The sequence below is a fragment of the Brassica napus genome, chromosome A1 (assembly GCF_020379485.1).
Source record: "Brassica napus cultivar Da-Ae chromosome A1, Da-Ae, whole genome shotgun sequence".
Lineage (NCBI taxonomy): Eukaryota > Viridiplantae > Streptophyta > Magnoliopsida > Brassicales > Brassicaceae > Brassica > Brassica napus.
Window position 1 is genome coordinate 3,165,169 of NC_063434.1, and position 14,478 is coordinate 3,179,646.

The 14,478-nt window shown below is 35.4% G+C and overlaps 3 protein-coding genes across 4 annotated transcripts; 2 read left to right on the plus strand and 1 right to left on the minus strand.

The window, feature by feature from the left end:
- Nucleotides 1-2,520: 2,520 nt before the first annotated feature.
- LOC106371456 lies at nt 2,521-3,323 on the minus strand. Its single transcript, XM_013811533.3, has 2 exons — nt 3,004-3,323; nt 2,521-2,778 (listed from the first exon to the last, which is right to left on the minus strand). Exons 1-2 carry the CDS (start codon nt 3,286-3,288, stop codon nt 2,650-2,652), a joined length of 414 nt encoding a protein of 137 aa, XP_013666987.2. The 5' UTR covers nt 3,289-3,323; the 3' UTR covers nt 2,521-2,649.
- A 4,538-nt stretch (nt 3,324-7,861) lies between these two features.
- On the plus strand, nt 7,862-9,577 carry LOC106354732 (probable WRKY transcription factor 11). Of its 2 annotated transcripts, none has more exons than XM_013794752.3 (3): nt 7,862-8,742; nt 9,051-9,179; nt 9,281-9,577. In XM_013794752.3, exons 1-3 carry the CDS (start codon nt 8,075-8,077, stop codon nt 9,453-9,455), a joined length of 972 nt encoding a protein of 323 aa, XP_013650206.2. In that variant the 5' UTR covers nt 7,862-8,074; the 3' UTR covers nt 9,456-9,577.
- A 2,060-nt stretch (nt 9,578-11,637) lies between these two features.
- On the plus strand, nt 11,638-14,348 carry LOC106373914 (exocyst complex component EXO70A1-like). The gene has a single exon (XM_013814050.3). It carries the CDS (start codon nt 12,039-12,041, stop codon nt 14,070-14,072), a length of 2,034 nt encoding a protein of 677 aa, XP_013669504.2. The 5' UTR covers nt 11,638-12,038; the 3' UTR covers nt 14,073-14,348.
- Nucleotides 14,349-14,478: the final 130 nt, after the last annotated feature.

Consider the following 14,478-nt stretch of genomic DNA (forward strand, 5'->3'; position numbering starts at 1 on the left):
GTTGCTTTCACAGGTCCTACCTACTTCTCCGTTTAATTGGAGACTGATGCAACTCGGCTGAATGTATTCAAATACACGGATTGCTTTCACATTTTCAGGCTGATGAGTGTATCTGTTTATCTTATTCGAGGCTCCACTTGAATTTAAATCCTACAATTAACCCACGAGTTTAACACAAACCCATCAAGAACCCGTCAACGCCATACAGAGATATAAAAATCGCTACTTTGGTATTGATTTGGAGTCCTAGAAGCAGAAATAATGACTCAACTGAGCTCAAACAAAGTAAACACAAGCTAAAGAGAGCAAAAGCATAGCAAACATAGTACTTTTTTTGGAGCACATAGTAGACATAGTACTTTATTCTCTTTACAAAGGATCTCTCAGTACTACAAATCTCTTAAAATGATTACTAATAGATGAACACAATGAAATATATCTCTCTAATACAGCATTATAAGTTAGCTGTGAATTGTGATTAAAAAACCAAAAAAAAAAACTAACCTCTTTTCCAAAACTCTTTTGATGAAGAAGGCTGATTTGGATTTATCTCTTCTCAAATATATTTAAATGGCGTTTGTTTTATAGCATTAAATAATTATATATATCATAGAAAAGAGTTATTCTTGGGTTCACCCCCTAGGAGTGAACCTCTAGGTTCACCAACTAATAGGATTTCATTATTTCAAATTTGATATCATTTAGAAAAGGAAACAAAATATTGTCAAGATATAATATGTTTTTAAAATAAAAAGGTTAAAAAAATTAGAAAAAATAGTAGTTAGAGAAAAACGAATTTAAAAAAAAAAAATTTATCGTCGTCAGCAAAACACTAAACCCTAAATCCTAATCCCTAAACCTTAAATCATAAACCCTTGGGCAAACTTTAAACCTTTGGATAATTCATACTCTAAATCAAAAACACTAAATCTTAAAACCCTAAACCCTTGAGTGTTTAGTATTTTTGATTTGAAGTTTAGGATTTATCCAAGGATTTAAGGTTTACCCAAGAGTTTAGGATTTAGGGTTTAGGGATTAGGAATTAGGATTTAGGGTTTAGTATTTTGGTGAGGACGTTAAAAATATATTTTTTTAATTACTACTTTTTAATTTATTTATTTTTACCTTTTTATTTTAAAAATATAATATAACTTATAGGTTGAGAAAATATTTTATTTCCTTTTTTAAAATATTTCGAATATGAAATAACACAATCATATTGGTTGGTGAACCTAGAGATTCACCCTAGGAGGTGAACCCAATAATAAGTCCATAGAAAATATCATGAATTGAGATCTTACAGAAAAATCCCAACACAAGTCGATCCATTAATAAGTATTTTTGCAAATAAAATCACATCAAAGTTTTTTAAGATATAGAAATAATGGTAAAATTAATGATTTAAGATATAGAGAAAATGGTAAAATGATTTCGTGTGGTAAACTATATCTTTTGTAACAAATACTTTTTTGTGTTTTAGATTTTTGATGGTTATGTTACAAAAAATTATTTATGACAACAAATATGTCCCATTATAATTAGATTAGAGATCATGATTATGTTGAATGCGAAAAATCCTGCTAATTGCCAGTTTGATGATTGCAACTTCTTTGATTATTTTGAACCAAGCGTGTGTATATTCATTTTGTTTCAACGATACTTCTTCGGGTATGAATGGTGACCAGGGAACGGTGAGGAATAATGCATTCCTTAACGTTCCTAAAAAAATCACCATTCACAAGGAATAATAATTTCCTCTCATTCCCTTTCATTCCTTTTTTTGTAGAGAATTTAAGAACAAAATTATTCCTTGTTAAATTTGATAAGGAACAACCATTCCTTTTCATTCATGATATTTTGTTACCCGTACATTCCTTTTTTATTCGTTTTTCTTGATTTCTGAATGGTCACCCGTCAGACCCTTATTCTCTTTTTGTGAGAAAAACAAATAGTATTTAATCATTAATTAACTGAGTAAGGAAAATATTTGTTTAATTCATCTAACACAAAAAATACCTTGGAATGAAAAAGATTAGCGAAATCGTTTTAACAGTAATAAAAAGGTGAGGAAAACAATCATAAGTAAATAAAAAAATAGTGCCACCCTTCACATCAACATTATACGTCTCCCATCATAGCCTAAATTTCCAAGCATGTAATTTTGTTCAGCATGGACAACTGTACTGTTATGGATACATATGATAGAAAACACCTTCAATAAAATATCAATTATGATCCATTTATTTGACAAAAAGCGATCCCTTGAATTTATAATTCACAAATATAACCAAACAAAAAAACTAAAAATAAAAATAAATATATCGCTGAAATAACTAACAAATATAACCAAAAATGTATATTAAAAATAACAATATAAATTTAGCAAAAGAATAATATATCTCATTATTTGTTCGTTTATAATGTTATTTTCAGTCTATGCTGTTTTTAAATGCTTTATAAATTAATATATTATTATATAAAAAATACAAATTCCCGCCCGTAGGGCGGGCCAACCTCTAGTTATATATATTTTTTAGTAACCACAACTATAAATGTGACCAAAAAGGCTACAATCCTTATACAAGCACAACATATTATTATTACAGAGTCATCGGATCATTGAATGGAAGAAGCGTAAGTGTGTATTGCTTAAACTTCACGCTTCGGCCGTTTACGGGTTCGTTGAAGCACAGGCTCCTTAATCAAATCATCCAGCGAGCTTCCCCCTTCAGCATTCTCACCATCTTCTACCGCTTTCATCGCTTGATTCAACGCAATCTGTAAACATAAACGCTGTTAGTTTTACAGACCATATAAACAGATCCAAGAGTGTTCCGAGCCTGTACTAGTGATTATTAACACTCTACCAAGCAACACTATAGGCGAAACTGAGACAAACTCTAGAGAGACCTAATTTAAGACAACCAGACCAAAGTCGTATCTGAATTAGAACTGGCAAAGATGTCCTAAAAACATTTTATTCGGTGGAAACGGCAATCTTACATCCTCGAGGAAGTCATCGTCGAGCTTATCAGCGATTTTGGCTGAAGTGAAAACAGTGGCGGCTATAAGAGTAGCGGGAATGGCGAACGCGAGCAAGTAGCTACTCGTACTGGGCCCTGCTCGCGCCACCAAAGAACAGTCTCTGATTCTCCGGTTAAGACATAATCTCTCCGCCTCTCCATCGACGAAATTGCTCGCCGGCGGAGGAAATCGAGGCTGAGAAAACGCCGACAAGGCTGCTGTTTGCTTGGTTTGCATAGGGATAGAGACGAGGAGTCTCGCCATTAATTTTTGTTCTTTCAACCAACGATTGACAAAGAGTTCGCAAAGAAGAGATAATCATGTTGGGTCGGGTTATTTTACCCGAAAGAGTCTGAAATTGATCCAATGGGCTGATTTTACGAGGCCCATTTAAGTATCCCATTGCCATCGCATCATGATAAGACCTCTTAAACTAATTCAACGCATGATAGCGATACATTTATATTCTTCTTCGTTTATTAGGGCACCTGCAATGGTGGACCTGGAGAGCTCGATTTCCAATGTTAAATTTTAATTATTTTATTAGTTTTTTTTTCTTTTTCGTTTAATAAAAAAAAAATAAAAAATGGACCAATTGTGGACCGCCATGTATCGTGGGGCCCACGACACAGTAACGAAAAGCAACTAGGATCAATCCTTATATTAGAATTTTTCAGATTGATCCTTACAAAATTTGTATCCCACACCAATATTTTAATATTTTCTCTTTATGGATTCGAGTTAAAGATTTCTTGTTGCACATGCTCTTATATAGCAGATATGATTGAATATGGAGCATATGTACTGTACGTAGGGAGATATAAATTATTCTTCGTTTATTATATAGAAGATATGATAGCATATGTTAGGTTGCAAGAAATATATTCTTCTTCGTTTATTATATAGCAGATGTGATAGCATATGGAGCATATGTTTCATAATTTGTTGAACCAGAATCAAATCTGTCTAGTTTTTTTTTTTTAACAAATCAAATCTGTCTAGTTGATACGACTATTAATTCGTATATTTACGTAAGAGGTCAAGCAATATACAGGCTACGTTATATATTTTCCACTTCCAAATGAACAAAAACCATGTGCAGCTTCTTGGTTAGAAGATAAAGTGGAGAATATAAAGCAAAATTTAAAAAACGACGCCCAAGGTCCATATATACGTTAGACATAATATAATCGAAAAACATAAATGGGGAATATAAACATTTGCGTGAAGTCCACATTGGATTCCACTCTCATTTCAGCTTTTCTTTTACATATTCTTTGAAAGTCTTTTTTTTTTTTTTTGAAAGTCTATATTATTGTTTTATCGTAACGGAAACTAATTTTGTGTTAAACCGGCAACATGCATGCCATATGGTACTAGACAAGGTAATGCATGTGTTAAGTATAATCATGCCTTATCATGCGTGCACAATAATATAACAACAAAACAAATAATACTCTGCAGCTAGTTGTATTTGCTTGTTCGTAATCCCATGTTTATCATTACTTTACGAGCTAAGTAACATCTTTGTTATGTATGATCAAAATCTTCTCTATTTAACAATTTCGTAAATAATCATACAGATCAATATAAATAGTATTGCCAATGTGAGAATATGGTTAGCACTTAGCACACAAACATAAAATATTGAATATTTTTAGTCAAAACGTAAACGTCAAGATAAAGAGGCACTTATTTCTCAAATGCGTGTGAAATCCGCGTGTGCAATAATATGTCAACGCTCATAGAATAAACCCATGTCTATTGTCTTTACGTTGACCTCTTAATAAAGTTAAACCTCTGTGCCAAACCTCCTCGTAGAATCAATGGTGACGGGTTCCATCCGAATTAATATAACAGTAAACTATACTGTTAGTTATGCGTATGGCCGTGGTCATTATATTTTTCTTTTAATAAAGAGTTATATTTGGTTTAAAATTTTAATCCTTTAAAATCCCGCACTACTTAACTTCCGTTGAATTAGCAACTTATGGCTAAATGTTAACACGTCTCCTATATAATTTAAGAAGCTTCGGTCGCATCGTATAACAATTGATGTGGGACAATATTGCATAATATTGTAGAGATACAAACGAACACGTTTCTTTCACCTGCTTGTTAGAAAAACTTGATTAATTATTGATAAGGGATTACAAAAACGAGGATGATTTTCTATATACGGAAAACTTAATTAAATACTGGAAACAACACTCTGGAACAAGAACGTGTTGAGTATCTTTAACACACATGTCTGAAGATACGTTTTCACCAAGTTTTGCCATCATGGGCATAACATGGAGTTGGAGAGAGAGAGAGGGGTTTAAAATGTTTGAAGTATGGCTTAAATCTTGTATATCAGCGTGCTTTGTTGGCTATTTGTTTTCTGTTATTTGACGATAAAAGGGAACTATTATGATATATCTACCTATATTTGCATGTTGAAACTAAGGTGCAAGACAAAATAGTTGGAATACTAATCGGTAGCATGAACACATCATATTAAAGCACATGAGAAAACTCTCGAAGAGAATCTTTAATAGATAAGAAGAAGAATGGATGAGGATCGTGGGCCTCTTTATAACTTATGTTTTTTCTAGGTGGTACCAAAGGAAAACAACATGAAAGTATATGTGCTTCAATTCTTGTTGAGAATATATATCTCTTTTTGTTTCGAGGGGATCGTGTTTGGGACCGTGATAGTGTTCGTGAAGCAATCGTTGCGAGACAGTGTTATCCGAAAGTTACCAGTGTGGTGTTCGGAGCTATGCATGGTTCTTAGCTAATCTACTTTTCAATAGTCTAGGTGTTAGGATCACAACACAGCTATATTATGCGTTTATATATATATTTTTTTTGTCACTATGCGTTTATATATATACTGAGGATTATTCTATTTTGATGGATTTGCTTCCAAATATTATCCCAAAACATAGGTTAGAGGAACAGAGTCTCATTAACAGCTCGTATCTTAATACTTCGGGCACTTTCATGTTCCTCATCATTAAGACGAATAGCTAAACGCAATTTGTTTTTACAGTTATGCATCAAAATAATATTAAATTTAAGAATTATTAATATCTTCCAAGAAGTTGAAGAAAGAACTAAAATATTTCATAGTTTGGATGTGTGTTAAATTATTTATTCTATTATAAAATACAGAAAATAATATTTTCTTGCATCGCATTTTGTAAATGCATAGATGATCGACGTGCACGACAATAATAATACAACTTGTTAGGTCAACTACCCCATGTTATAGTTTAATCGTTGACAAAAAAAATGGTGTTTAAATAACAACCCGTGGTTTGGTCTACGTCAGTGGCACGTTATTAGCGCACACAACACGATCTGTACTTCTGTTCACATGACAAATCGTATAGTTTATTACACGAAAACCCGACTACAGAATATGATCGCATTAGAACGAATTGATCTTATGAAAAGAGATCATAAAATAGACATGTATATAAGTAAGAAGATAAATGTTAAAACAGTGATGTTCCATGCAGCTAATGAATTAACAAAGGTGCTTTTATGTAAAATATTTGTTTACTGTTAGTATTTGTGTACAACCTACATGAAATCTTCTTTATTTTAGTAAATAAATTTAAACTGTCACAATAATTAGTTTCCGAAATTGTTTATTTCAGTTTATATTCTCTTCTTCTTTTCACAATCTCATCAATACACGAGACATTACAAATTCGACACGTGAGGAGGACTAAATAGCTGGCTGGAAATTTTTAGGTTCATAAAATCATTCACTTAGTCAACACTAGCATTCGCAGATCCACCGTTGGATCAACCTTTAGAAATCTCCCATGGTTCGTATACGAGTTAACGGGACCACTCGGTTACCGAGATAGTCAATGGCTTGTGTTTAAAGAGATGATAATCTTTTTCTTTTTTATAGTATTACTTTTTTTTTTTGCTACTACTTTTTTATTCGTCAGCTAATATTACTCTTAATTTAAAATAGTCACAATTTCTTCTGATTAGTAATCCCTGTCTAGTAGAACTTTACTTAAACCAGTATTTCTAGTATTTAATTAGAAAGATTATTAGTTGATTCCCAATACATGTAGATAATTAGGCGAATTAGAAGTTAACAAAGGCTTTGCTTACGACAGTATAACATAATGCCAAGTGAAGAGGGTTTCTAGAATAATCCGGAAAATCCTTTCAATAGAGTTTATGGTAATAATAATTTAATATTTGTTGTTGAAAAGTAAAAGTCTTCCACCAGGTTTTAATTGTTATGAAAACACTTTAACAGGGTCATCAAATTATACAGGCAACCTATCGAATTATAATTAATTGTAATTACGGTTGACAATAACTAGAGTCCATAGAACTTGAAAGAATAAAGAAGATTCAAAATGGAACAAACAATAAAATACAATTAAAATTTAAGAAGTCAAATATGTCAATTATTATTTTTTAATCATTCATCTATGTCTCCTTGACAACTCCTACCTTCTTGTCTCAACCAAAATCCAGCTGGGTCTCTTCTCTCCATTGAGTGTGAATTATGTTGACATTTTATCATCATTTTGTAATTTTTACTATTTTGCTTATTTCTGTGTGTGAATGAATCATTGACAATTTTATGAATTTATAGAAACTTCCACACATTTGATTAAGCCACAGTTTTTTTTTTCACTTTTTGATAACAAATTTTGTAAGCAAATTATAAAAGATGGCGCGTCACAATTTTTGTTTTAAAAAAGGATCTTTAATTTGAATAAACAATATAAAAAAATCAGATGCCAGGTGGGGCCCAGTTACCTCGAACTTGAGGAGGAGACCAAACTCTTTGATTGCTTTATTCCATGGAAAGACTCAACTCAGTCACAGCCGTTGGATCAAAACCTTACCAGTTGACTTTAATCACACAACCTGACCCGGTCACCTCCTTTCCCCATATATCACGCCATCCTCCTCCTCTCTTCTCATCCATCACCTCTCTCTCTCTCTCTCTCTGATCATCAAACGTTCCTCTCATTTCCTCAGAGCAACAAAACCAAAGAAGTTATACAGTGAGCTCATCATGGCCGTTGATCTAATGCGTTTCCCTAAGATGGATGATCAAAAGGCTATTCAGGAAGCTGCATCGCAAGGTCTACAGAGCATGGAACACCTGATTCGCGTTCTATCTACTAACCGCCCCGAGCAACAAAGCAACGTTGACTGCTCTGAGATCACTGACTTCACCGTTTCCAAATTCAAAACCGTTATTTCTCTCCTTAACCGCACAGGTCACGCCCGGTTCAGACGCGGACCGGTTCACTCAACTTCCTCATCTCCTCCGATACAACAGAGTCAGATCGTAAAAACCGCTCAACCTGAAGCTCCGGTTGTTTCTCAGCCGGCGAGAGCAACAACGAGTCTCCCTCCGTCGAGGCCGAGCGTAACACTCGACTTCACTAAACCGAGCATCTTCGGATCCAACTCCAAGAGCTCTGAGCTGGAGTTCTCCAAGGAGAACTTCAGCGTTTCTTTAAGCTCTTCTTTCATGACGTCAGCGTTAACCGGAGACGGCAGCGTGTCCAAGGGATCTTCAATCTTTGCTCCGTCGCAGACTGTCACATCCTCCGGTAAGCCACCGTTGGCCGGTGGTCATCCTTATAGGAAAAGATGCATCGAGCATGAGCACTCTCAGAATTTTTCCGGCAAAATCTCAGGCTCCGGTCACGGCAAGTGCCATTGTAAGAAAAGGTATTGTTACGTCATCCACCTGTCACTTCCGTTATTTAATTTTCGAATATTCAACGCTAAGTTGACTATTACCCGCGTTATTTATTTAATTAACAAATTTAATTAGCTGGATATATTCCCGGTTTAGTATAATATACCGGTTATTTAAATTTATCCCTCATATTTTATTATGGCAAACCGACAATGACTTAGAGAGTTGACTTTTAAACCCCTGATGCACGCAGCTTATTTTTAGTTAATCAGCGCAAGCTACAACCATTAGTTAAACCAATCTCGTTAATTAATTATTTTTTATTTATTAACTAAAGCAGAAAAAATCGGCCGAAGAGAACCGTGAGGGTACCGGCGATAAGTTCAAAGATCGCCGATATTCCACCGGACGAGTTTTCGTGGAGGAAGTACGGTCAAAAACCTATAAAGGGCTCACCACACCCACGGTAACTATCTTTTACACTCTTGTAGTATCTACCGTTGATGTTTGTTTTGTCTGAATACGTGATCTAAAGATCTAAGGGTGTTTGTTTTTGTTATGATCCAGTGGTTACTACAAGTGTAGTACGTTTAGAGGATGTCCAGCGAGGAAACATGTGGAACGAGCTTTGGATGATCCAGCTATGCTTATAGTGACTTACGAAGGAGAGCACCATCACAAACAATCTCCGATGCAAATGAATGTTTCAGGCGTTAATGATTTGGTGTTTGCTTCGGCATGATTTTGACTTGTATTGTTTTCTTTAATTTTTTGATTACTAGATGGAATGATTTGTATATTTTCTTACTAAAAATATTTTAATTAGAAAATAGTCTCTGGTGGAATATATTTCTATGAAAATGATCTCGTGGTGCGTTATAAATATTAGACAGTAGGAATCAGCACATACGGTACGGATATAAGGTAGTGGTTATGGAATTAATCGCGCACCAATAATATATAGATTATTCATTCTTTTGTTTTTATTAATACAGATATAAATATATAGTTGGTGGCTGTTGGGAAGTTTTTAAATGTAAAGTTTGACTAGGGGGTAAATGATTAGAAAGTCAATGAGTTATTAATGCGTTAGGTGGATTTGGGTGTTGAACTCACGTATAATTTGAGGTTTTTTTAAAATAAATGTGAATTTAATTTATTATCTTATGGTGGGTTCGAAACAAATTAAGGGTCAACTATATTACTTTATGCATTTGGGTGTTGAGCTTTCGTTTGACAACTTTTTTCCTCTTCCAAAGACAATTTCTTATCCATTTTCTCCTCTCAAATTCTCATTTATATCACATACCTAGGCTTTTGTGTTTATAATGAATTATTATTATATAATCTTACTCATCTGACAGTGATCCATAATGATAAGGCAAACACTTTGGCACGATGTATACAAAGTTGGAGATGGACAAGTTCTCGCAATGTTAAAGGGTATGAGTTTTTTTAGCAAGAAAGATTTAGTTTCTGGTTAGGAAGGAAAAATCAAAGACCACTAACGCTTTGCCCCACCAACAAAAATAATTAAAGATACACGATAACATGTATATAAATACCAAATTATGTGGTATAAAAAAAACTCAATTGAGATTCTCATAGAGCTTGTAAGCCTTTTGTGTTGCGACAAATGTTCCTGTCTTTCTCGCAAAATCTTTCAAAACCAAAGGCTTTGAACACCTTTTGATAGTGAAAGTTACATATTACAATTTAAACCATGGGCTACATCGCATTCGCATCATGTACTAGTAGACAGGCCCAAGTAAAGCTATCAAACCCCCCACAACAAAAGTCCAAGCAATTAGGCTTTTTAGCAAGATTATGTATATGTTGTTTTAGGCATTAATGTAACTCTCCTAAATAAAACCTATCATGATGTGTGAGAGGCAATAGACAAACCACAGGTACCTGTTGGACTTGAGTTCAATTTATAATTCACGGATTAACCAATCTAGCTTAACTACTTTGATTATTTCTGCCAAAATATACATCCTTTAAAAAACATTTAACTATACGGGCAGATATATGTAGCATAGTTCATAGTTGAAGCCAAGACGAAGGCATACATAAAAGTTGATTCAACTATATAGATCCTAGTCATACATAACAGATGAATTAACTAAATATAATATAGTTGTAAAACATAATACATAACTAAACAGGATCTTAAACCTGAAATCTAGTGGCTGGGCCAATCATACTATTTCAGAGTTAGAAAACTTAGCTACAAACAAGGTTATGTACCAGGTATACCAGTTACATTCATACTCATACTAAGAGTATATGAATATGATTATAAATATATAATAGATAAATAAATAGTACTACTATTTTATTTATTTTTCCCAACTACTACTGGTTTTAGTATATTATCTAAACTTAACTGCTTTCAAAGATGAATTTTACTATCACATTTTAAAAGGGATTGGTCAACGTAAATTTCTTTTTTTTTTTGTAGTACAAGTGATTTAATATGGGCCTAACTCCTACGTTACCCGTTGAATATGGTAAACTACCATTAAAAGCAGACGCTCATAAGTCTGTACGAAATTAATCTAGAAAATTCATGACAAAAAAAAAGATTCGAAGAACACACTTTTAAGAAAAAACATTCTTAAAGTAAATCACAAATCAAGCATAAATTTTCGACAGAAAATGCTTTTAAAACAATTATCAAACAAAAAGTCATGTGATTACCATTTTGATTAGTTTATAGATTTTTTTTTTATAACAAGTTTTTTTTAACCAAAGTCGCAAGCAATCCCGTAAAACTCTGTGATGGACTGTCGTCATGCACTTTGGCAGTTTCCGTCGGGCATCGCGAGAAAAATAAAAATAAAAAAAACTGCCGAAAAAAAAACAATAAAGCCTTTTTTTTTTTTAACACAACAATAAAGCCTTTCTCTTTTCGATTTCCTTTTCTCTCTTTTGGGTTAATCTCGTTTTTTTTTTTAATATTCTTAATTTCTGGGCATCTCTCTCTCTCTGGAGAAACTCACACCGTTTCGATTCTTCCGTCAAAAACTCTCTCTTTTGTCGCCGGATCAACTCTAACCCGACGACCCAACACAGCAGAACCTCACCTAAACTTGATCTCTCTCATCTGTGTTCTCCCAGTTTATAAAGTAACCTCCTTTCAACGGTTGATTAGTAGCTGTGGAAGTCTCTGTTTCTGGGTTTTGTTTGTTTCTTCTCGGAAGTGTTTGTTGCTAAGGTTTGGTTTGATTTCTCGAAACTTGTCTGAGAGAAAGAAAAAAAACAAGGAAGAGTGATAAAGTTTCCATTTTTATTAGGAATAGAGTTTATAACCTTATTAATAATGGCGGAACCTTCTGGTGTGGATCGAGGGATACAGAGCTTAATATCAGCAAGAAACTCTCTAAAATCGAGTCTAGAGAAATCCAAATCCATCGGTTCAGCTTTGGAGAGAACCGGTCCTAGGTTCGACGAGATTGAGCAGAGATTACCTTCCCTCGAAGCTGCTGTGAGACCTATCCGAGCAGATAGAGAAGCTCTTGTTGCTGTTGGTGGTCACATCAACAGAGCCGTTGGTCCTGCAGCTGCAGTCCTCAAAGTGTTCGACGCTGTCCACGGACTCGAGAAGTCTTTGCTATCAGACCCCAAGAACGACCTCTCCGGTTATCTCTCGGTTCTAAAACGGTTAGAGGAAGCGTTGAGGTTCCTAGGAGAGAACTGCGGGTTAGCTATACAATGGTTAGAAGATATCGTTGAGTATTTGGAAGATCACAGCGTTGCTGATGAGAAGTATCTTTCGAGTTTGAAGAAGTCTTTGAGATTGCTTAGAGAGTTTCAACAAGAGAAGGCTAAGCTTGACGGCGGGCTTAAGGACGCTGCGTTAGACAAGCTGGAGAACGAGTTCAGGAGGCTGTTACAGGACAACAGTGTTCCACTTCCTATGGCGTCTCCTTCTTCGTTGGGAGAGCAGCAGCCTTGCATCGCGCCGTCTCAGCTGCCTGTGACTGTGATCCACAAACTGCAAGCCATTCTTGGAAGACTCAGAGCGAACAACAGACTCGAGAAATGCGTTTCGGTGTACGTTGAAGTGAGGAGCTCTAACGTTAGAGCTAGTCTTCAAGCGCTGGACTTGGACTATCTAGACATCACTGTCACTGAGTTCAACGATGTCCAGAGCATAGAAGGGTATATATCTCAGTGGGGGAATCATTTGGAGTTTGCTGTTAAGCATCTCTTCGAAGCAGAGTTCAAGCTTTGCAACGAGGTGTTTGAGAGATTCGGTTCGAGTCTTTGGTTGGATTGCTTCTCAAAGATAGCTGCTCAAGCGGGGATGCTTGCCTTTCTCCAGTTCGGTAAAACTGTTACTGATAGTAAAAAAGATCCGATCAAGCTTCTGAAGCTGTTAGACATCTTCACTTCTTTAAACAAGCTGAGAGCAGACTTCAACCGTCTCTTCGGCGGAGCAGCTTGTATAGAGATCCAAAACTTCACTAGAGATCTCATCAAGAAGCTGATCGACGGCGGAGCTGAGATCTTCTCGGAGCTTCTGCCTCAGGTGGAGATCCAGAAGCAAATCCCGCCGCCTAGCGACGGCGGGGTGCCTAGGCTAGTCAGTTTCGTGACTGACTACTGCAATAAACTTATAGGAGATAAGTACAAATCAACTCTCACTCAAGTCTTGCTTATACACAAAAGCTGGAGGTCAGAGAGGTTCCAAGAGAATCAGCTTATGGTTGAGGTTTTGAGGATAATCAAAATGATTGAGCAGAACATGGACGCGTGGATGAAAGCGTATCCGGACCAAACGCTTTCTCATTTCTTCGGTATGAACAATCATTATCATCTATACAAGAACTTGAAAGGTACGAGGATCGGAGATCAGTTGGGAGACTCCTGGCTGAAGGAGCATGATCAGTACAAAGAGTATTACGCTACGGTCTTCCTTAGAGACAGCTGGGGGAAGCTTCCTAGTCATCTGAGCAGAGAAGGGCTTATAATCTTCTCTGGTGGACACGCCACGGCTCGTGATCTCGTCAAGAAGAGGCTGAAGGCTTTCAACGATGCGTTTGATGAGATGTATAAGAAGCAAGCATCATGGGTTGTGCCTGAGAAAGATCTGAGGGATAGAGTTTGTCAGCAGATTGTTCAGGCTGTTGTGCCTGTTTACAGAAGCTATATGCAGAACTATGGGCCGTTGGTTGAGAAAGACGCGAGTTCGAGTAAGTACGTGAGGTACACTGTGGTGGCTTTGGAGAAGATGCTCAGCTCACTTTACATGCCTAAGCCTATGAGATATGGGAGTTTTAAAGGAACACCGCCGAGTGAGAAACTCAAGAATGAGGTTGACCTTAGACGCACTACTTCTGCTGTTGTCTGATTGAAGAAGGCATGTTCTGTTGTGATCATATTGTGTCTGCTCTTCTTCAGTAGAGAAGCAGATGTACTCTTTTTATACGTATATAAATACTGTCAAATCAGGTATAGCTTTTTTAGTTATTTGATCAAAGTCCCTTTAGTTTATTTTATCTCATAAGATTTCATGTTAGGGGGTTAAGATTATTCTGTTTAATGTTATAACCAAAGATCAGCAAGTTTCTTGTTCTTAGTTGTTGTGCTACGTTTTTAACTGTTATGAATTTTCAGATCAGCATCACTGAACCTTTTTAGAGACAATAAATCAATTTCTTTGATAAATACTCGATTCATTATTAAATATTAAATTTTAGTATTAAATGCATATCTTATTGTGATTACATGTTTCTCATAAATCTAAACCAATAAAA

Bases quoted from the DNA above. Each gene is read 5' to 3' on its own strand.
- LOC106371456 (XM_013811533.3), bottom strand. From the start codon at position 3,288: ATGGCGAGACTCCTCGTCTCTATCCCTATGCAAACCAAGCAAACAGCA. The intron at 2,779-3,003 runs GTAAGATTGCCG...TTATGTTTACAG, and splicing joins ACGATGACTTCCTCGAGGAT to ATTGCGTTGAATCAAGCGAT.
- LOC106373914 (XM_013814050.3), top strand. From the start codon at position 12,039: ATGGCGGAACCTTCTGGTGTGGATCGAGGGATACAGAGCTTAATATCA.
- LOC106354732 (XM_013794752.3), top strand. From the start codon at position 8,075: ATGGCCGTTGATCTAATGCGTTTCCCTAAGATGGATGATCAAAAGGCT. The intron at 8,743-9,050 runs GTATTGTTACGT...TATTAACTAAAG, and splicing joins AAGTGCCATTGTAAGAAAAG to CAGAAAAAATCGGCCGAAGA. The intron at 9,180-9,280 runs GTAACTATCTTT...GTTATGATCCAG, and splicing joins AAGGGCTCACCACACCCACG to TGGTTACTACAAGTGTAGTA.